The 23,411-nt window shown below is 39.3% G+C and overlaps 1 protein-coding gene across 2 annotated transcripts in view; it reads right to left on the bottom strand.

Moving 5' to 3' along the window:
• The window catches only part of DCAF5 (DDB1 and CUL4 associated factor 5), a 95,277-nt gene that overhangs the window by 51,773 nt on the left and 20,093 nt on the right, over positions 1 to 23,411 (bottom strand). For both annotated transcript variants that reach the window (XM_040226213.1, XM_040226214.1), the window contains exons 2-5: positions 18,380 to 18,523; positions 15,924 to 15,960; positions 14,836 to 14,975; positions 12,933 to 13,062 (exon numbers count right to left, since the gene is read on the bottom strand). In XM_040226213.1, the coding sequence (XP_040082147.1) occupies positions 12,933 to 13,062; positions 14,836 to 14,975; positions 15,924 to 15,960; positions 18,380 to 18,523 (451 nt within the window). The remainder of the gene's footprint in view (positions 1 to 12,932; positions 13,063 to 14,835; positions 14,976 to 15,923; positions 15,961 to 18,379; positions 18,524 to 23,411) is intronic.

Below are 23,411 nucleotides of genomic sequence, written 5' to 3'. Positions count from 1 at the left end.
TGACCATCTAAGTCAATTCCATGGCCCTATGGATTACTGAAAGAGTTTCCTACCTTGTCTTCATGCCTCTACTCTTGGCACATGCTTCAGTTCATCCTGAATATGACAGCCAGAGGGATGCTGAACCATGAGTCAGACTGCGTCATTCATGTGCCAGTGGATTTCAACCAGGTTAAAACTCAAACTCTTTATAATCCCAACAGAGACCCTAGACACCTTTCCCCACCAATCCCTCATGTCTGACTCTACCTCCTGGCACTCTTTTTCCCTTACCCTACCTTCAATCACATGATGCCTCCTTAGAACACATCAAACATCTGCTCCAGGGTCTTTGCACGTGCAAATCCTGAGGGAATATTCCTCCCCAGATATGAACATGGTTCATTAATTTATTTCTTTATTCAAATATCCTCCTCAGTTAGTCTGTTCTGATACCCAATGCAAAAATGAAACCTCCCCAATGCTCCCTGTCTCCCTTGCCTGCTTAGTTTCTACTAATGAATCACCATCTTACATACCATTTATTTTGCTTCTTATCTGTCCTTTCCCACTAGACTATCACCTTTTATGTCGCTTCCCGTGCATTCCAAGTGCTTAAACAGCCCAGGCACGTACCAGCATTCAATAAATGGGTGCCGCATGATCCAGTGGATCGTGAGCAGCAATCTGAAACACTATGACTTTACAACATTAAAAAAGCAGGCTCCACAAAGGTTTACCTGGCTCCTGACATTTGTCTGCTCACAAAACCTAATCTTGAGAGGGGAGCAACAGAGCAGCAGAAGAATCAAAGAAACAGCAGGAGGCTTGGAGAACATCTAAGTCAGTTTTCTACTACAGGCAAAGAACTGTGGCCCAGAACGTTAAATGATTTGCCAATGACCACTCAGGTCTTCTCTGCACTGACACCACCACACATCCTTCAAATGAGTCAAATTTATCTATCTGCTAATAAGTAGTCAACAAAAAGGAATAGTTTAACAGGTAAACATGTATCTTAATTATTCTTGTATTTTAAAGCAAGTTTCTGGTATTTGTAGGATAAAAGTTCAAAAGGAAAATTAATAGTCAAACTTTAGGAAGTCAATTACAAGCTGAAAAAAAAAAATTCATTTACCCATTTTCAGAGAGTAGACAGTGAATTCTATAGGCTTTGAACACATGCCCTACCAAATCATATCTAAAATTAGATAGTGATAAACATTTAGTTTGATGGATATACTGAGAACAATAAGAAGATACGTCAATCAAACTATAGCATTTAGTTAATTTATTTTTATACCTTTCACTTTATTTTCCAAGTTTTCCTACAATGAGCATAAACTTCTGTAATTTCAGAAGAAAATACGTTATTCTAAAATGTCATCTCAAACATACTCCTTTAATTAAGGGACCACAGAGGGTAGCTTTGAGGGAAGTATGAGAGAGCAGAATTTAAAGAGCTTAACTGAAACTTCAGATGATATGCTGCCCTACAGGATTCTGGGGCAGATGCAAATCTGAAATTAAGCCATTGTCCTAAATTCTTTAAAAGACAGTTAAAAATTTGCAAAGAACTCTAAAACTACCAGTGTCCCTCACCATCCTTCTCAATGAAGGCAAATAATATCCCTCCTTTGAAAGGATTTTAAGTAATAAATAGGCCCCACCTTGGTTAGCACTGGACACAGTACCAGGTTAGATCTGAAACTATACTTAGTTTGGTTTCTCTTTGCAGATACACCATCCCACTTCCCAGGTACCTATAAATAAATGGCAAAGTATATTATTGGAATAAAAAACAAATTCAAAGTGCAAAGCATTTTATGTAGAATCCAGAAACATTAGCAAGGTTCCTGGAAAGTCTTCCATACATGGGTAAATTCATGGATAAATGAAGCCAAGATTATTAAGAGTATACCAATATATCCCTGTCTAAAATACGTGACTCACAACAGATTAAGTACAAATGGTCAAACCTAAGATCACAAAATAAAAAGTTCAAACTGTGAAGAATTCACTGATTCTTCATAGAATTCACTGATTCTTCAGTGATTCTTCTTAAAAGAATCAGATCACAACAGATACCCTTGAAGAAGCAACACGTTTTTCATTAAATTTAATTTCCAAAATGCTTATATATACATTGTATCAATTAACCCTTACAATAACCCTATAAGGTGGATAGTGAAGGTAACATTTTCATCTCAAACTGGAGGAGACCTAGGTCCTAAATGTTTATATGACTTGGCCCTGACCATACAGTAAATAAGAAGCGAAAATAGGGCCAGCAAGTTGTTTTCTGCTCCTTGGTTCAACAAGATTTCACTGACTACATGGTGGAGATGAATTATTCCACCCAGCACAAAGAACAGCATCAGATGATAATACATCAAGGCTAGAAGGATTCATCTAAGTAATTCACTTCAGATCCTTCCCTGTAGTTCAGTAACTCATATATATGTAACTCATATATGCATGCCCTTACTGAATAACCATTTATTGAAAACCTGCTAACTATTCTAGATACTATGCTAAGCACATGGATTTAAAGATGAAATAAGATGGGAAAGACATCCTCAAGAATTAATGAGGTACAAGAAAGCCATCAGTTTCCTTCTATAATATGAACAATGTTGTAATAAGGGGAATATGTCCTGTGCAAGACATAGGGAGAATATCTATCCCTCCACTGGGAACACAGGAGAGAAGCAGTCACAAAAGACTTCCTAGAAGAAAAATCTAAGCTGACTCTTCACAGAGAGAGTCAGAGAGATGACTCAAGTTCTTAACTGGCAAAAGAAACAAGATAAATCTGGATATGTTAATACATGGATAAATTCCCAAAAGATACTGATGGGTGAAATAGTCAAGTTGTAGAATAACTGCATAGCAGTACATCATCCATGTGAAAAACATACCTCCATATAGAAACAAAAACCATGTATTTTCTACAAGGACATGTATAAGCACACGAAACCAAAGAAAAAGTTCTGGAAGCATATACAAACTCTTAACATTCATCCCCTCAGGAAAGAGGGCAGGAGACCAGGATTGGAAGTAGTCAGGAGGAATTTTAGCCTTATTCATAGTTTTAAAAGGAGCATGCTATTATGTATTACTTACATTTAACTTTTTATTTTGAAATAATTATAGATTCAGAGGAATCAAGGGTTTCCCTGGTGGCTCAGATGAAAGAATCTGCCTGCAATGCAGGTGACCCAGGTTCAGTCCCTGGGCTGGGAAGATCCCCTGGAGAAGGGAATGGCAACTCACTCCAGTATCCTTGCCTAGAGAATTCCATGGACAGAGGAACCTGGCGGGCTACAGTCCATGGGGTCACAGAGGCAGACATGACAGAGTGACAGTCATTCTCAGAGGAATTTGCAAAGAAATTTTCTTGTAAAAAGAGTTTGCAAAGAATAAAAACCATATGATCATCTCAATAGAGATGCAGAAGAAGCTTCTGACAAAACTCAACAACTGTTTATAATAAAACTCTCCAGAAGTGGGTGTAAAGGGAACATATCTCAACATAATAGAGGCCATATGTGACAAACGTACAGCTAATATCATACTCAACAGTGAAAAGTTGAAAGTATTTCCTCTAAGATCAGGAACAAAACAAGAATGGCCACTCTTGCCACTTTTATGCAGCATAGTTTTGAAGACTTAGCCACAGCAATCAGAAAACAAAAAGAAATAAAAGGGAACCCAAATTGGAAAGGAAAAAGTAACATAGTCACTGTTTGCTAATAATACGATACCATATACAGAAAATCAAGAAGGTTCTTTGAACCCTTTACCCAGACTCTCCCAGTGTTACCACCTTGCCTAACTATAGTATGATATCAAAACCAGGAAATTTACATTGGTACAATCTATGGAGCTTATTCAGATTTTGTCAGCTATACACACACTCATTTGTGTGTGTGTGTGTTGCTCTATGCAATTGTATCATGTGTATAACTTCAAGTAGTCACCACCACAATACTTATGTGTACCATCACCACAAGACTTCCTTTTATAGCCACATCCACCCCTTTTACCACTAAAACCCTAACACCTGGCAATGACTAATTTGTTCTCCATCTCATGAATGTTACATTAGCTCATGAGAAGTGACTTAGCAGCAGTTCACTTAAGGTTTATCCAGATTGTTGCACGTATCAACCGTTCAGTTTTTTTTTATTGCCAAGTAGTATTCTACGGTATAAATGCACTACAGGTTTATTATTTTTTTAAACTACTTACAGATTGAAAACGTATGGGTAGTTTCCAGCTTTTGGGTATTATGAATGAAGTTGCTATGAACATTCATGTACAAGTTGCTATATGAAAATAAGTCTTCCTCTCTCTTGGATAAACACCCAGAGTGCAACTGCTGGGTCAGATAATAAGTTCATTTTTAATTTATAAAGGAACTACCAAAACATTTTCTAGATATTTTGTACTATTTTACAATCCTATTCACAATGTATGAGTGATTCAGTTTCTCCACATGTTCACCAGCATTATTTGTATTTTAAAAAGCTGAACTGAGAAGTCAGTCAATGTATTTTAAAACAAAAGACAAAACCAGACATTTCTGGCTTCCTTATGGTTATATCTAACACTACCTATGAAATATTTTTGTAACCCCTGCCAAAAAGAATCAAACCTAAAACTGTTTCAGTCCCTAGACCCAATACCAATTTATGAAAAAAACTGAGATAAGAGGGAACATGCTAAATGATGGCATAAACATGCAATCAGTGCACCTGCCCCTTGGCATCTATGGGGGACTGGATCCAGGAACCCCACAGACACAGAACCCGAGGATACAAAGGGCCTCCTGTATAATCTAAAATGTGAGAAATTCCGTAAAATAAATAATCCAGTTTCTTTAACAAATAAGTTACAAGAGAAAAAAATGAAAAGTAGGAGTATCCAAAGACTTAGAAGCCATGTCAACTAATTGCTTGGTACACACCTTATTCAAATCTCAATCCATAAGAACCAACTGTAACATTTAGGAGGCAATAAAGGAAATGTAAACACTAAATATGCAATGGTATTAAGGAATTATTGCTAATTTTTTAGGTGTGATAATAATACTATGATTTTTAAAAGAATTATCTTTTCATGGAAAGTAATATGGCAGTTCCTCAAAAAGTTTAACAAAGGATCACCATATGATCCAGCAACTACACTCTTAGGGATGGAACCAAAAGAACTAAAAACAGGTACTCAAATACTTAATCATCAATCTTAATAGTAGCACTATTCACAATAGCCAAAAGGTAGAAACGACTCAAATGTCCATCAGTAGGTGGATAAACAAAATATGGTATATACATCCATACAATAGAAAATTATTCAGCCATAAAGAGGAATTAAATAACTGTACTGATACATGCTACAATGTGGATGAATCTCAAAAACTTTACGCTAAGTACAAGAGGCAAACTAAAGGTCACAGCCATAACACGTAAATCCACAGATACAGAAAGCAGACTGGTGGTGGCCAAAAACTAGGGGAGCAGTATTCTGGGGAGTGACTGCTTAATGGGTGTGGGTTTCATTTCGGAATGATAAAAATGCTTTGGAACTAGACAGAGGTGGCAGCTGCACAACACTGCAAATGAACTAAATGCCACTAAAGTTTTCACTTTAACATAGCTAATTTTAACTATTTAAAATAGTTAATTTTATATCATGTGAATTTTATCTCAATTTTTAAAAAAGAATATCTTTCAGAGATACATACTAAAGTATTTACAGAGGAAATAATACAAAGTTACATGGAAATGGAGTCATCTCAGTGGAAGAATAAATGAAGTAAGATTGTCCATGGGTTAATTATTGAAGCTGGGTGCTATGTGCAATGGAGTTTATTTTACTATTTCTCAGTGTGTGTGTGTGTGTGAGAGAGAATTTTTAAACATAAAAAGTTTTTTTAAAAGAAAAAGAGTCAAGATTTGATTTTAAAGTAAAAATGTCTACTTGATTTAGGGGTCTGGTATCATCTCCCCCTGAGTAAGAGGAGTTGGGAAGTATTAAAGGGAGGATATGAAGTGGAACATGCTTCCACAACTCCCATCCATTCACCAGGCATTCCCCAGATGCTCTGATCTGAAGCTAAGCCTCTTGCTATAAAAAGGCACATTTGTGTTTGGTGAGAATGAATAGACACAGGGAAGCTCTGGCCTGAAGCCAGAAGACCCTGGGTCCAAATGAACACAGCAGCAAATTCAATACAGATCTCTGAAAAATCACAGCTTCCACCTTGCAGGATAAGCAAAGTTGCCAAATCACCTGGGGTATGTATTAAAAAATGGCAGAGTCACAGGGTCTGCCCTGGATCGACAACTCAATCTCTGGGTCTGTGCTCCAGGAAGCAGCACTTTAACAACCTCCCCAGGTGATTCTGATGCCCCCTGAAATTTGAGAATTACTGGGTTAGAATAATGGGGTCCTGGTGCCTTTTTGTAGCGAAGCTGATTCTAGAGCTCCACCTTGTGGCCCAAACACTAGAAAGCAACTTTGTCACAATTCTTGACTTGCTTACATGCTAGTTTAACTCACTGACAACCATTCAAAGCCCTGCAAGAACCCTTACAACCTCCTCTAAGGGTTTATTCTCTGCAGATAACATTTTGATCCATGCTATTACACTCAGGGAGTTAATGAAAACATTAGAGAGCTAGCTTTGAAAATACATACTATTTCGTGAAGAGTGTAACACTGCACTCACTATTTACTGAAGGTCATAACATTCTAAGCATTGTGCTAGGCAACAGATATAAAACATGGCCATGTCTTTAAAAATCCACAGAAAAAAATGCAAAGTAATAGTACAGATTAAGACAAGTGCTTCCTTTCTGAGAAGCAATTTCTGAGCACTAGAAAGAAAAGACATAATCTTTTATCTGGAGATAAAACATAGTCATAGTAAAGATAATCAATGATGGCAAAAACAGTAACTAAGACATGCAACATGAATGCCACAGACCCTAAGTACTTTACAGAGGCTCTGGATAGAGTGATCCTTTCTGCCAGAAGTGAGGGAAAGCTTCATTCATTCAACATATACTCTGCACCAAAACTGGGCTAGGTGCTGGGGACACAGCGAGTAAAAAAAGGAAGGATGCTTTAAGAGAATGTTAACGGGGAGATAGAGCAAGGACATCTGCACCGATGGGCTGCCATTTGATCTTGGACCTTGAAGGGTAACTAGAATTTGAAAAAGATAAATTCTCCTTTACATGTGTTTGTATGTAGAGGACAACCTACAAGCGGAAAAGGGCCACTGGCACCAGAGAAGGGGTTCACTGCTTGCTTAACAAGTTTCCATTTTGTCCGTAAACTAGGTCATCCATTCATTAAAAAAAAAAAAAAAAAAAAAAAATTTTTTTTCTTGGAGCATCCCACATTACTGGTTCTGGGGAATATGGCCATAAACAAAGATAAGAAGCAGACTCTAGAGCTCCTGGGTAGGGGAATGGCAGAAGTATGTTTAAGGACATGTGCTGTGTGCCAGAAGCAAGAGCAAGTTAAGAAGCTAGCCGACACCTTAGAAGTCGACACCTTATGTAAAGAGTAATATGGACCTGAAATAGAGCAGAGGCTTTAAGAACTGAAAACAGTGGCCAGGCACTAACACAGACCAAGGCTGGTTATGGCAGAGGGATTAAGAAATAGAAGAGGCATATGGGACTCTGGGATTTTAGCCAGGATCATTACAAGAGTGATGGTGACATTAATAAAGAACTTAAGGAAGGAATATAGTTTCAGGGGAAAAATAAGCTTTTATTATGGGTTTAATAGATGGAACATTTGCCTGAGCACTGGATAGGTTCATATAAAAAGTGAAGATGGGTGAGTGGGAGAGAAGAGAGAGAAAGCAGAGCATGAATGACTTTTTTTCCCAGCCTTTGAAGCGGAACTCTTGGGCTCTATTTTCCCACAACAGTATGAGCAGCCCTTAAAGGCAATGTGGCAGAGACTGCCCGGCTGTTCAGAAGACAGACTGCACTTAATTTGGTCTCTACAGAAGTAGGATTTGCCCAGGCCCAGTGAACAGATATCTAGGCCCCAAAGCCAGGTGAGTTACTAAGAGCAAGCAAGTCCTTCTTGACAGCAGGAATTTGCATTTACTGCCCATTTACACAACACATAAAAGCACCAGCTTATGAGGTAAGTCTGCAGGAATTCCTGGCTTGCCCCAGTTTTATTATTGAGTAGGAAAGAAACACTCTCTTTATTATCCTTGTCAAAGCAAGACATTGTTACCTGTCACAGAACTAATAGTTCCTGACAAAAATTGACAGAAACTATAAAGACACGAGAAAGGGGAGAAGTAGTGAGTGAGCAGACAGCTAGAACAGGCAATGAAAATGGTGAGACAAGGAGAGCAACAGCCGGGAAAACCACTTTTCCTCAATGCTTTGGATGCTCAAGGAGCTCAGTTCTGAAAACTGCCCAGAGGTCACTCCAACAGACCAAGCAAGACATCACAAGACATCACTTTACATATAAATGAATGAAACCTCATCCAACCTTGTGATTATACTTCTATATGTGAAGTTTTCTCTTATCTAGTCATTATACTCAAGTTACCTACCTATGGTCCACTCATTTGCACTAAAATCCCCAAAGCAAACCTTCAAATTCCAAAGACGACAGGGCCAGGGAAGTAATATCAATGAGCAGAAACCACCTTGGTTAAGACGTGAAGGCGTGGTGGAACCGGTAACGCATCCTAAAGGTTTCAAGAGGAACGAACCCCTGATTCAGCTTCGGTTGCCATATGAGAATAAAGGTCCAATGATTTCAGGTCTTTTGACTTTTTCAAGTGATGTTGGAAATTTTGATTTTTTTCTGTGTAATTTTCTAAACACGATTATATCATGTAGGTCAAATAAAATATCCCTGTGGGTTGAATATGGCCTATGGGCAACTAGTTTACAACTTCTGTTCTAAAACTTTACAAAAGAAAAATGAATAGCATGTTCAGAAAAATGAATAGCATGTTTTTTGTCCAGGGCAAAAAAATTAACAGAGCAAAAAATTTGGAAAGTCAGTGTGCAAACTGGGGCTGGGCCATAAGACAGTGAAAAGTGAGGCAGAAAGTCTAAAGGACTCAGACTTTAGAGTTGGATAGGTCTATATTAGAAAAATTTGAGAGGAATTTTGACAAAGTTTCATTTCAAGGAAGCACAGAGGAAAGAAAACTAGGATATAGAGGGTCCCTAACTGATTTAAAAGGGGAAAGGAAATAACACACATACACACGTTATTTCACCTCTCTGTATGTACCTTGACTTCTTTATCATTAAAAAATAAGAATAACAGAATTGATTTAATAAGGCTGTCATAGGACTAAAAAGGAATTATTCATATAACTGTCATTATCCCCAGCAAATCATGTTTAATATATGTTAGCTACTATTTATTATTATGAGGCACTGAGAGGTAAAGTAACATGCTGAAGATCCCACAAGGCAGTACAAGGCAGTATTAAGGTGTACTGCCTGGCTTTGTATCCAGGATGTACTTCAGATCCTGCTCTCTAAACCATCAAGCTGTTCGGCCTCCGTTTAGGATCTGTACAATGAGTAAGTCAGGTCAGATGACAACTGAAGTCCCTTCTAAAGCTGACACTTTATTCTGAAAGCCAGGCCTTTCACCAGCTTATTTCAGGGTAACAGTGGGACAAGCATGAACCTGTCCATACTCCTATGGGCTGCCTGCTGAAGTGGAGCGACACAGCTCAGGCTTGGGCAGGGCAAGAAAACCATTCTAGCACGGAACTAACCCTACGGTAAGGTAGGAAGCAAAAGGTATTCAATGTGAGCCCCCTTTGTTGTTCCACGGAGATATATTTGTTTCTAGGAAGCCAGTGGGCCACTTAATCAGGCCCAGAACGCATAGATGTGCCCAAGCTACAAGCTGGAAGTTACTGAGAAGTCGCCTAAGGAACCACAATAGGCTCTAAATCAAGAATTTTTAGAACCCCGAGCAACTCATCCCCTTGGGATTCAAGGGTCTCTGTGAGAACCTGGTAAAAGCTCTCCTCGTTCCTAGAAAAAAATGCCACACGTGCCCACTCAGACACAAGCACACATCATTTTACCTGCGATTATAAGGTGCTTACAAATTCTCGAAAGTCTCTCCCTAGACATTAAAGTACCCCTGAAACAGATCATCTCTCCTGTTCTAGGCTTGTCCTCCCAGCTGATTCAGAAGGGTCCCAAGATTTGGGGGCTGGGGTTTCCAGGCAGCTGTGTTAGGAGACAAATCACCCACTGCAACGCAGCATAATTAATCCCACACGGAAAAGACAAAGGGCTGTCTCTTTTTTCCCCACACCAACTTGTACTGAGAAAGTTCAAACAGAAACAATCTGCACTTTAATCTCCAAACACTACAGGATGTGGAGAACAGGACCCCAAGAATATTTCATAGCTTTTTTCTGCCTCGTATCCAAAAAATTACATAGAACCTTAGGAAAGATGAAAAAACAGGTAAAAACATCCTAGTCTCCATAGCACTGTGCTCTTCCTTTTACTCCAAAAAAGGAATCAGTCAAGAATGCCAATTAGCTTTACTAGATGACTTTTCTCCCATATGGGCTTTGAAAACTATAGGTTACCAAAGAAACCACATAACCTTACGCATAAATGAAATAATCAAAACAAGAACATAACGTTTTCCCCCATAAGACTTGTAACAGTTTACATGTTAATGAAGGACTATTAATGAAGGACTACGTGTTAATGAGATATATGTGGTCTTGTGCAGTTGAGAGGTTTGTAAATCAGTGTAGCCTTTCTTGGTGGTGGGAAAATTTGACAATTTTTATTTTAAAAAGATGTAAAAACATCCATTCATTGTTTGCTGCAGCAATTCCCTAGATATTTTGCAAAGGTAGGCCAAGTATGTGCGACCAGGGTCAGTGAAACATAGTTTATAACGGCCCAACAGGAAACAAGAAGTCTGGTTGCTGGGTCCATCACATGAATGGAAAACCAAGTAGCCATCAACAGAATATGCTAGATCTGTTACATGCTGATATGAAAAAAGCTGCAAGACATTATTAATTGAAAAAAGACGCTGAAAACAAGGTATTATTATGTGGTTCTTTTAGTTTAAATTCTTCTAAGGATATGTATTCTTTATGCTAGTTATATGCATTAAATTTTGTTCTTGACAGATACCTAAGGAACTGTTCACTGTAGTTACTTTTGGAGAAAGTGACTAGAGACCAGCAAAGAGAAGAATGGTACTGACACAAAACATTTAGAAAACATACAAGTAACAGAGATCAGCTTGAGATAGGACCTTCTTTTTATCTTTTTCTTTACATTTTTCTGGATACAGACCCTAAATTTAATAAGTGTTACTATAAAAACATAGCAGAAATCTCACTTAGAATTTTTTAAAGAGAAAGAAGCCATGTTTAGTGAAGGGATAAACAGAAAGGGGAGGAGGGCCCAAATACAATGCACAGTACGAAGCTGGTGGAAGAAAATCAGGAGAAACATTAACATTCAACCGCCCTCTTCTCTCAAGACACTGCTGACATCATGAGCTACTCAAGCTTTCCACTGGGGATGAATAGCTCAGGCCTCACTCCAGTTGCCAGCTATTCATTCTCAGTACAGGAGATAGCAGGCTGGGAGAAAGCTGGCGTCGTTAGTCCAAATTCTGCCTTTTGTGATATGGACAAGGCAGAACAGTTGCTCCCGAAGAGCGCAAAGTGGAGAGAATGCTAAAGCTAAACACAGGAGACTATCTTGCTGGCAGAGGACAAACCTCCCTAAGCACACAGTGCAGAGGCACCACAGGGGCCCTGCCACTACACGCACGCCCGTCACATGGAAAAGGGAGAGGCAGGTGCACATGCAACAGCAGGAGAAACCTCTGCTGCCCTATGGAGCCTCAGGGATCCCCGCTCAACACCAGGGATGCCCTTCCGGGATCCCATAGTTCCAGCCTCATCAGACTGCCCCATGGAGAGAATTAGCTAGGACTGAAAAACCACCAAGGAAGAGAATCCTCTGTACTTAATTGCCCCTTTCATCTGAGGCCCATGAAATAAACCATAACCTTGTTTACTCTGCATGATACTCTTCTGCAATAGCGCCTTAAAGTGGGAAGTTACTGCCATATGGAATTTTCAGAAGAGCTAGCAATGCATGCAAATCTTTCATAAAGCAAGGTTTGGCTTTATATGCCATAAAAGGTCATCTCTCCCCCATGGGATTTAAGGAACATGAAAGAGGAACATGAACTTGCCCCATCCACGTATTTCTCTTAATGATGTCTGAAACTCCCCCATAAGTGATCAGCTCAGAATTGTCCTAAGAGTACTCTTTAATAGTGCAAACACAAGGGGAACACATCCCTAACACTGCAGTGGTAGCTCTTAACCTTTACTGTTGTAGTCACTGGTCCTTTTGAGAAACGGAAAGAAAAAAAAAAAACTTCCTCCTCACAAAAACACACTTAGGTGAATATACAATATAATTTCCATGCAATTTGGGGGTTCACAGTTCTCCTGAAGTTCATATCCCCTTTACTCTGGGGTTAAGAATCCCCAGTTCAGTAGTAACGAGTTTAATAAATCACCATAATTTCCCTTCCATGCATCTGGGGAACCATGGACCTAAAGATAGAAGGTAGTGCTAAAGCAAGGCTTTCCCATTGCAAAGTTTGCCTAGAATTGATCCTGTCTAGAGCCCAGATTACAATTTATGACTTCTCCTTAGCAAGGAGTATGGATATCTCACTCTGCCTGCCCATTGGGAATAGAGTTCTCCTGGCTTCAGAGAAACCAGGATACGTTAGGAGATGTCCAACTGAGATCAACTGCCAATCAGGTTCCCACAACACATGCTGGCTGATTATATTTCTTGAAAGTTCAGGCAGGGAAAAGCGATAACACCTTCTGAATAAAAGGAGCTCACCTCTGAGGTTTTCGAATATCCCAGAGTCCCACTCCTTCCTTTGAATTGGCTGTGGCCAATAATCTGGGCTCCACAGGGTTAAACATGACACTGTGAAAGGCTGATGGATAGTTGGCCAGGCAGAAGGGCTCTGTGAAGAGAAAAATTCTGATCAGTCCACTTCAGGCACTTCTGGGTCAATGGCAGGTAGACAAGGAGGAGTGTGAAGGCAAGGAGAAGCACAGCCCTTAACAACTACCCCACTAGCATGCTTACGCACAAAGTCCCCACGAGTCCTGGCACACACCCTCTGTACACAGAAAGTCTGAACACAGCAACTTAAACACATATGCACAAAGTTTAAGCTATAATACTGAGAAATACACACAGTACCTATTTAGATCCTGTAACAAAACAGAAATGGTCATTGTAACCAGGAAGGTAAGCTGTTTCACAGTAAGTAAAACTGAATTCCTCATGAGCTAAAAAAAAATTCACACTCAATTACTGGTAGGATTATTATACCTTAATCCAAATTTACCAGCTTTAGAAATTAAGTTTTATAACTATATAGACTTAAAATAACAGTGCAGTTTTTCCTTCTGGCAATATTGCTCCCTAAATTGAAAAGAAAATGGTTTCAGTCTAGAATTTTAAGATTTCATTTCAATGTTGGAATACTTAAAAAAAAAGACATCTAATACTTGAACTTCTCTTGCATCCAGCCAGCTCCTATGTATATCAACTTCCCCTAGAAACCCTACAGCCTCTTGCATATACTAGCTGGCTCCAGGTGAGGAATGAACCACTCTGCTGCCTGGGAGGACTCAATCCTGTGGAAGTTGTTTAGAAGCAGTAGGTGGAAAGCACTCCTCAGTCTATGATTCCGTGCAGGATATGTCACAGGCCTCTGTGGGAGGAGAGGGCACGGGGAGCACTCAATCATCTCAGCCAGGAGGCAGTTCAGACAAAGGAGAATCTCATCTAGGAAGCAAACCATTACATTCAACCATAGATGCTACTTTGGCTACCTTATCTTCCTGACCCTGAGAATAAGCTTCTCCTATAGCCTGAACCTCAGTAATGAGCACAGACCAACATATTAAATGCTCTGCATATAGAATAAAGACTCAGACCCTGCCAGACAAGGCAGGCAGGATAGTAACTTGGGCACAGAGATATGGCACTGACAAAGCTGCACCAAGAGTGGGGCTGTGGGTGGCACTGAGGTATGCTGGAGAGAAGAGCCTTTGAAGACAGAGCGACGGAAATCTCTCTGCAGGAAATGAGCTGAAAAAGAGAATTTCCTGAAGAACTTCAGTGAAAGTCAACAAGACAAATTCTTCATTTTACATTTCAGAGATGCAAAGAAAACATTCAGAAGAGGAACTCACCCAGACAATCCCCCCTAAACAAAGTCTATCTGCTATCATTTTAAGTTTCTATACACAGTTAAGGTGGTACAGATCCTCAACCATAGTTGAGGGTCTGCGGTTCTTCCAGCAAAATAACAACCCTGGAACTAGGATGCAACAAATTGCATAACACCCCCATTCTCTTAAATAACCAAGAATATGTGCATTTCAGCACCATGCACACAGCTGGCCCCTGTGGCTCCCCTCCACAAATGAGGCACCACACACTCTATTCCTTGGGGCTACCTCACAACAAGACACTGCGGTGTTTACCCTGCTGCAAAGGTCTGTGGATCACAAGTGATGGAAGGGACGGGCAAAGGTGCCTCACTTCTGACTACTGGGGGTAGGATGGGACCTCCAGAGACACACATTTATGTCCCCATGTGAGTTTCTTCTCCCTTTACAGCACTTCCGCCCAGGTTACTCAAGTCATAAACTGGATCTGTGATGAAGCTGACGTCAAACTCTGCAGCACAGTCCAGTTACATTGTGCACAGGGGCCCTACCTCCATGGGGAGATTCCCGGATGTCCCAGATGAGAACCCGGCCATCATCGGAGGAGCTGGCAAAAATGTTGTCATTCACAGGGCTCACTGACAAGCCATACACCGCATCTTCATGAGCGAACACATCTAAGGTCTCACTGCTGAGAGACAGAGAGCAGAGAGAGGCACACAGGCACATACATACACACACAAATAGTGCAGAGTCCCAACCCTCTAGTTCCTAGAATGAAGCTCTTTTCATTTCTAGGAGAAAGTCAACCCAGCTAAACCCAAAGGATATTACATTTACTAAAAAGTAAAAAGTAGGTATTCAACTTTCAGGTTAAAAGAAAAAGGTAGTATTAAAGGGACAAGACCTCACAACAAGTTTGTTTGTTGCCCTAACTGAGCGTGTTTGAAAGTGACTCAAGGGAATTCCCTGACAGCCCAGTGGTCAGGACTTGGTGCTTTCACTGCCAGGGCCCAGGTTCAATCCCTGGTTGTGGAACGAAGATCCCCACTGTACTCCTCCCCACCACGTGCCCGCCAAAAAGTGACTCAACACATGAGTTTCACGTTTTGACTTACTACAGAACGCATCTGCTTGTGTACAGACTTGGGGAGTGGTGCTGGATTTCCAAAAAGTGAGGGAGAACAATAAAGCAGCCCTGATGCCATCAAGGGAAGAAGAGGAATTCCCGATGCCCGGCATGTGAGAAAATGCGTGGCCCCAAGCCAGGCTGCCTCAGTTCAGATCCTAACATCACGTGACCTTAAGTCACCTAACATCTCCATGCCTCAGGTTCCTAATTGAGATCATAATAGTACTGCCTCATAAAATTACTGTGAGGGTTACATGTTTCCTTCCCTTCTAACCTTGCCCTTTAAAATTTCACCAGAAAACTATAATTTTATATCAACTTTGTAAATCTTTTTATAAATCAAAATTTAATTTGAAAACTATTACCGAAATCTTTTTTTCAGCCAAACAGTTGATTTTATGCTATTTACTTCAAAAAAAGAAGAACTATTTTGGTCTAAAGAGATATCTGCCTTTCTTCATACGAAAAACAGAGTTAATCACTTTCACATATCAACAATCTATTTACCTTTCAACATCATGGAGGATAACTTGCTCATCATTTCCTGTAAGGGAAAAAGCAGACATTTGACAATTCCTGAAAAGTGGTCCCATTCATATTACAATTCAGTATGTTAAAAATTTCAGGGAAAACAAATGAACAAAGTCAGTGTTAATAAAAATTAAGAGTGCTAATTAGAAAAAGGTTTATAAAAATCATTAAGAAGGATAGAATATACTTATAGAGAATTTTTAAAAGCATAATAGCAACTAGAAATAACAAAACAACAATCTCCAAAATGCATTATCCAATGATTAAAAAACAAAAGCAAAACAATGGCTCTTCAGGAAAAGAGTAAGTGATCACTGGCAAATCAATCAACTACTCCAAGCTCGTGGGTTTTCCTTTGTTCTTTTTAAAAACAAAACGTTCATTATCCGTGAGACATGGAATAATATCTGTTACTTTTCTATGTCTCAGCAAAACAGGAATAATTGTGTCTACTTCATAGTAATTGTGAAGATAAAAGTGTAAAGGCATTCAGACTAGAACTAGATCCCCCAACAAATGTTTGCTACTATTCACATCCTCGTCATCTTTTATAGCATTAAAGCTTAATGATGATGATACTAAATGATGGGAAAGTTTTTATCCACAACTTTTTTCTTTTGCATTCTCTTTATTCCATCAAGGCATCTAAAAATACTATACATTCATGATGTGTATAGTCCTGCCTTCACGTGGTTTATATAGCTAACAAATAAAAACTCCAAAATGAAGACAGTAAAAAAACTTCCCACTCTGTGCTAAAAGTACAAGCAGTAGAGATGTGGCTAGGTCATCTTAAAGTCCTCCCTGTAACTCTATTGTGGGTTCATATGAAGTAAATCAAACCCGTGTCAATGCCTTATAGGTAACAGGCACAGTGTGAAGCGCTGAAGATTGAGAGAAATAAGCGAGGCATTCAGTCTACCTGCACGAACAATTAACAGTGACAAGACGGGTTATCTTGTAGTGATATGCTCTACCATGGGGACACAAATAAAGGGGCAATTGTGTCCTTTATGAGCAGGGTGAAAGTACATGGAGAATATGTTTTTATGGGAAAGGAGACACTTGAACAGAAACTCAGAATTCTAACTGATGGAAAGCTTGGCCTGTGGAAAAACAGTAATGGCATGTAAGATGGCAAGTGGCTTAGCAACCTAGAGTACAAGATGCGGGGGAGGAAAAGGAGGCCAGGCAGGGAGACTGGGTAAGGTCAAAGGTTCACAGGATTGATTCAACTTTTCAAAGAAAACTTGTATAAGCAATGAGTAAGGAGATACTGGTAGCAGAAATCACAGGACACTACAGTAGTCTAGGCCAAAACTGAGGACCTGAATCAGAGCAGTAGGTACAGCACAAGGACAGAAACTAAAGGATGAATATGAGGCTTTCAAAATATTAGTAACTGGTGACTTACGAGATGTAAAAATGACAGACACGTTTGGCGCTGATTCTGAGATTTCTATAAGATTGAACCATATAACACTCTCATTGCTGTAGGCTGAAAATGCCTCAATGTCAGCAGGTCCTTAAAAGTTAAACCTAACTATTTAGATAATTACTTGAATGGTGATAGTAACTGAGAAAGGGAATCCATGAAACAAGAGGAAATATTTGTGCAGGTGAGAAGAACTAAAATCTCAGTTTTAGATCTGCTGCATTTAAACTACTTTTGGAACACAAGGTAGATATCCAGTGGGGAAGTCTGCAGTGCAGAAGAGAAAAAGTGTTAGTCACTTAATTATTTCTGACTCCCTGTGATCCCATGGACTGTAGCCCACCAGGTTCCTCTGTCCATGGAATTCTCCAGGCAAGAATACTGGAGTGGGTTGCCAGTCCCTTCTCCAGGGGATCTTCCCAACCCAGGGACTGAACCCAGGTCTCCTACATTGCAGGAAGATTCTTTACCATCTGAGCCATCATGGAAGCAGAAGAGAGGTCAGGCCTAGAAATGGAGTGGTCAGACAGGAGTGTGATTGATGGATGCCATTAAGAGGCTGGCTTGACAGCAAGCCATTCCAGTTATACCCCAACATAACATGTTTGCAAACAGGAGCCACTAATGGGTCATAATACCAATTGGAATCACAACCTTTAAAATCTTTAAAAACAGAATAGAAAAAAAAAAAATCAGAGTGAGTCACACATAGTACAGTTAAGTACTCTTTCTAATATGTATCTGTGTACCAGACTGCAATGTGAACTTTTCTACCAAAAAAGATAGAAACAAGAGCAAAGGAGAGAAAGGACAGACAGACATTAGTCTGATATGTGTATCTAAACTGCTACCATACAGAGAAGACAAGCTATGGGAAACCAGTATTTCCACAATTCAATGGGCTAAAGGAAAGAAAATTTGGAGTAATTTTAGCATTCCTTTATCTGAAATCCCAGCCACAGTCAACTTCCCAAGGGGAAATCTCCCTTCTGCTCACCTCCAGAGAATACTTTGGTGTTCCCACTGTTGAAAGCCAGGCAAAAAATGTTGGAATGATGTTCTCCTTTCAGCTGTATGGGCTTAACTCTGGAGTGGATAGCTTGTTCCATGTGCCATAGTAGAACCCGGCGATCATCTCCTCCTTGAGAGGGAAGCAAGAATCTAGGGTTAAAAGAGCTGGCATTCCAAGGCTGATATTTCATTTTTCCAGCCTGAATCCCATACTTTTCAAAACTTCATCTCCCCACCTCCATGAGACTCTGATGAGCCACACAAACCCAGAACTCTATCCCCTTAATCATCAGTGGACATGTGGCTTCTAAGTCACTCACTCTTCCCCAGGAATTACATCTTGAACAGACACACAGAAATTCCTGAATTTCCAGAGACCCAGTCATTTACACATTTCTTCATTTGCTACCTAAAATTCTTCCACTAATGTTCCCCCACTTTTTTTCTGGTCTAACAGAACCTGAGTTGCTTTCTACTTCTTGCAATCAAAGAACTCTAAAGAAATCATCCCAGAATTTAAAGCATAATAGTTTCCAAAGCACTCTCCTTGATGAGATCTCATTGACTACGGGACACCAGACAAAGGATAACTGAGGAACTGCCTGTCACAGCAGCAGGATCAAGACAGAACTTGGCTCTGGTGAAGCTCAGTCCAGCTCTTTCCTCTGCACAACTCTCTATAGTCTGAGTAGAATGAGCAATATTCTACTGCATGCGCCAGCTCCTAGAGAATGAGAAGATACATGTTCTGCTGCTAAGTCGCTTCAGTCGTGTCGGACTGTGTGTGACCCCACAGACGGCAGCCCACCAGGCTCCCCCGTCCCTGGGATTCTCCAGGCAAGAGCACTGGAGTGAGGTGCCATCGCCTTCTCCAGATACATGTTCTACATATTCTTTATTTTTGCAAATGCATTATACATGTCTGGAAGGATCAACAATGGACTGTTAAAAGGGTTTACTACTTCCAGGGAGTAGGATTAAGAGAGAGGTAGAACACCTGTTAGAAAGTTTTTACTCTTACTTTATAGATTTGGCACGGCTTGACTCTTTATGATAAGCCTATATTATATTCCTAATAAAACTGTAATTTACAACAGGGCAGAAAAATAGTAAGTTCTATACTTCCGCCTCCCCTTCTCCATTCAATATAATAGCTACAAACTGTATCACAATCATACAAAAGCGTACCACTAGATGCAACCACTACATCAATAAGTCTATAAGAACTAACACAGAAACATGACCAAAGGTCTCTGTCAAGGGAAAAACATTTAGTGTAAAATAGTATGCATACCAACATCCTTTTTGTGTAAAATAAATTTTTTAAAAGCTCCATGACAGCAGGAACCTTGTCAGTTTTGTTCACTGCAGACTTTCTAGCACCTAAGTGAATGCCCCAAAGAGTAGACACTGAATTAACATGCTTATGCTTGCATGTCTGTGCTTGTATTTGCATATCTAGATGGCTGTAAAAGAAGTTGTTTTCAGTGGACACCACTTCTAGGCTAGGGCTGCTGGGAGACTTTTCATTGTGATAAAATATATATAACAGAAAATGCAGCATTTTAATCATTTATGAGTATACAGTTCAGTGGCACTAACTCTATTTGCAGTGTTGTGCAAACATCACCATTATCTATCTCCAGAACTTTTACATCATCTCAAACTTTTAGTTTGAGTACTGTACCCAATACTTATTCTGTACCCAATAAATGATATCTCTCCCCAGTGCTCAGTAACCATTATTTTACTTTCTGACTCTATGAATTTGATTACTCTAGCTACTCCCATATAAATGGAATCATATAATATTTGTCCCTTTGTGTCTGGCTTATTCACTTAGCATAACATCTTCAAGGTTCATCCATAGGGTAGCACAGATCAGAATTTCATTCTCTGTAAGGCTGAGTAATATTTCATTACACACATACCATATTTTTTTTAAGTTCATTCATCCATCTATAGATATTTAGGTTGTTTCTACCTTTTGGCTATTGTGCATAGCATTGCTAAGAGCATATGGATGTATAATATTTGTTCAAGCCCCTACTTTCTGTTCTTTGGGTATATACTGTTGGAAAAATCATTATGTTTTAATTTTGCCATAAACATATTTCCTCTTTTAGTTAAAAAAAGTAGAAAACAGAGCCCAAATCAAACTTAATTCTCCCTTCTCTAGAAAGAAGCTGCCTTCATTCCTTGAGTTCCTTTGTTTCTTGGGATTCTTCTTCCTTCCATTGTTGGTCAAAATCAAGTTGTGTCCTCCTCCAAAGTATTTCATTTGTCTACCAGAATGATCCCTTAACTATGACCCACAATGTTCTTTGTTTATGACTTGCCTAATTCAACTAGGCTGGCCTGGGATGGTTATTTAAATTCCATATCTCTTATAAAGTTCAAGTCATGAAAATAAAGTTTGGGGGTTTGTTTGCTTTATTTTAATGAAAAATGGCATAAAGGGGTTTTCCTCCCTCTTCATAGATTTGGACAAGCCACGGGCACTTGAGTTCTACATAGTCTCTACTCTTTCTGTTTTCCTCCACCACTTGAGGCCATAGGTCAGGGACTTGGCACTGTTTCTGCTACTCTGTATCTTAGAGAAATATTTTTCTGTGCCTACCTCTCTATCAAAAGTGCAAATTTAAAGATAAAGAGGCCCACATGTTTCTTCCACTTACTCATGTTTCTAATCTAATCTCTCTGAGCCTGACTTTCATCAAATACATACCTAGGGTCATAATAGCTCTACTCTCATGGGTTTTATAGACAATAAGGTCAACTACAAGAGAGTTAAGTAACTTGCCAAGGCAACAACAGTAAATATAGTGGTTGGTTAAGTCAAGATTCAAAGGGCTTCCCTGGTGGTTCAGCTGGTAAAGAATCCACTTGCAATGCAGGAGACCTGGGTTTGATCCCTGGGTTGCGAAGATCCCCTGGAGAAGGGAACAGCTACCCACTCCAGTATTCTGGCCAGGAGAATTCCATGGACTGTATATACAGTTCATGGGGTCACAAAGAGTCGGACACAACTGAGCAACTTTCACTTTCAAGATTCAAAAGGAAATAGTTAAAAGACTCCATAGTTCCCATTCTCTTAACCACTATTGTAGATTGTTTGCATTACAAAGTGAAAAAGCAAATTCAGTTGATGAACAACTGAAAGGATTCTCTGCCTTGGTAGCACAACTCAAAACACAGTAGGTAAGAATAAAACAAAGGACCACAGGAATAAATACAGAAATCAACTTAACTGGAGTTAAACAGAGGGAGCAGAGACAGGGACCAAGAAGGGACTGCCTGAAATGATAAAGATTCTAGTAGCAACACACAAAACTGATCATGGCTTATTTCGAAGAAAACACAAGAATTTCTACAAATCAATTTTGAAAACCACTAGGAAAAGAGGCAAATATGACAACTCACAGGAGAGGAAAACCAAATGGCAAACAGATATTACAGAGAATCTCAACCTCTACAGTAATTAGACAAATGTAAATTATAGATCTCTTCTTTCAAAATGGCACAAAGAAACGTACAAGAATGTCCACTGCCTCACTGTTCATAACAGCAAAGAAAAAAAGTATATAACATAAATATCCATCAATATATGAACAATAAAAACAACTGGGATGAAAATACAAATAAAATCTAAGCTCAGTGGAACCAGTACCCAGCATTTTAAATGAGCTAGATACATGTACCAAAATGAATAAACTTTGAAAACCTAATTTTAAGTAATAAAAACAGGTTTCAGAAGGATATGTAAAGGAAAACATTAAGTATTTAAATATGCAAAACATCACCATATTATTTACGAATAAACACAAACAGTAAAAGGGGACCTCAAATGTATGTGTAAAATTTTGTTTCTTTTTTAAAAAACTAAGATTACAAGCAAATTTAACAAACGACCAACACACTGTCAAATTCGATATATCTCTTGCTATTTAAATATTGCATGATATTGTTATATCTTTTAGGTATAGTAATGGTATTGTGGTCATGTTAAAAAAGACAAAAAACTTCTTATCAGTTAAGGATGCATTCTTAATGGGTTTAAATGGTGAATGTCTGGAAGGTCCTTTAAAATATTCCAGAAAAAAATGGAGGTGAATAGGTGATAAAATATTAATTGTTGTAGATAGGTATACTACATTTTTGTATATGCTTGCACATTACCAAAAATTTAAAATATATATAAAGTTTTTTTTTAATGTGGACCATTTTTAAAGCCTTTACTGAATTTGTTACAATATTGTATCCTTCTTTATGCTTTGGTTTTTTGGTCAGGGGGCATGTGGGATCTTAGCTCCCCAATCAGGGATCAAACTTCATCCCCTGTATTGAAAGGTGAAGACTTAATCACTGGGCCACCAGGGACGTCTCTATATATTTATATATATTAATGTTCATGATAGAAAAAGAAAATAAAACTCTCCAGGATGTGCTGGGATATCCACAGAAAAGAAATATAACTGAGGGAACCTCTGTGTTTCATTAAGATATCAACAGGCAGAACGACCTCTCTCTGCCAGCAGCACGACCTCTCTTGAACTGCTGCTGCTGCTAAGTCACTTCAGTCGTGTCCAACTCTGTGCGACCCCAGAGACAGCAGCCCACCAGGCTCCCCCGTCCCTGGGATTCTCCAGGCAAGAACACTGGAGTGGGTTGCCATTTCCTTCTCCAATGCATGAAAGTGAAAAGTCAAAGTGAAGTCGCTCAGTCATGTCTGACTCTTCGCTATCCCATGGACTGCAGCCTACCAGGCTCCTCCGTCCATCGGATTTTCCAAGCAAGAATACTGGAGTGGGGTGCCATTGCTCTTGAACTGCAGTAGCATTAAAAAAAGAACAAAGTTCAATAAAAAGGAAACAGAATATCTACACCTATGCACTCAAAGACATTACCATTCTCAACCAAAGAATCTTCCCCTATCACCCAGATTATCTTTAATCTTCATTTTGGATTTAATTTTACAAAATAAATAAATACTTGGTGATTTAACATGAATGGTTATT

The sequence above is a fragment of the Oryx dammah genome, unplaced genomic scaffold (genome assembly GCF_014754425.2).
Source record: "Oryx dammah isolate SB20612 unplaced genomic scaffold, SCBI_Odam_1.1 HiC_scaffold_26, whole genome shotgun sequence".
In the NCBI taxonomy this organism is placed as follows: domain Eukaryota; kingdom Metazoa; phylum Chordata; class Mammalia; order Artiodactyla; family Bovidae; genus Oryx; species Oryx dammah.
Note: the sequence above shows the minus strand (reverse complement) of the source record. Positions and strands in the feature narration are given on the sequence as shown.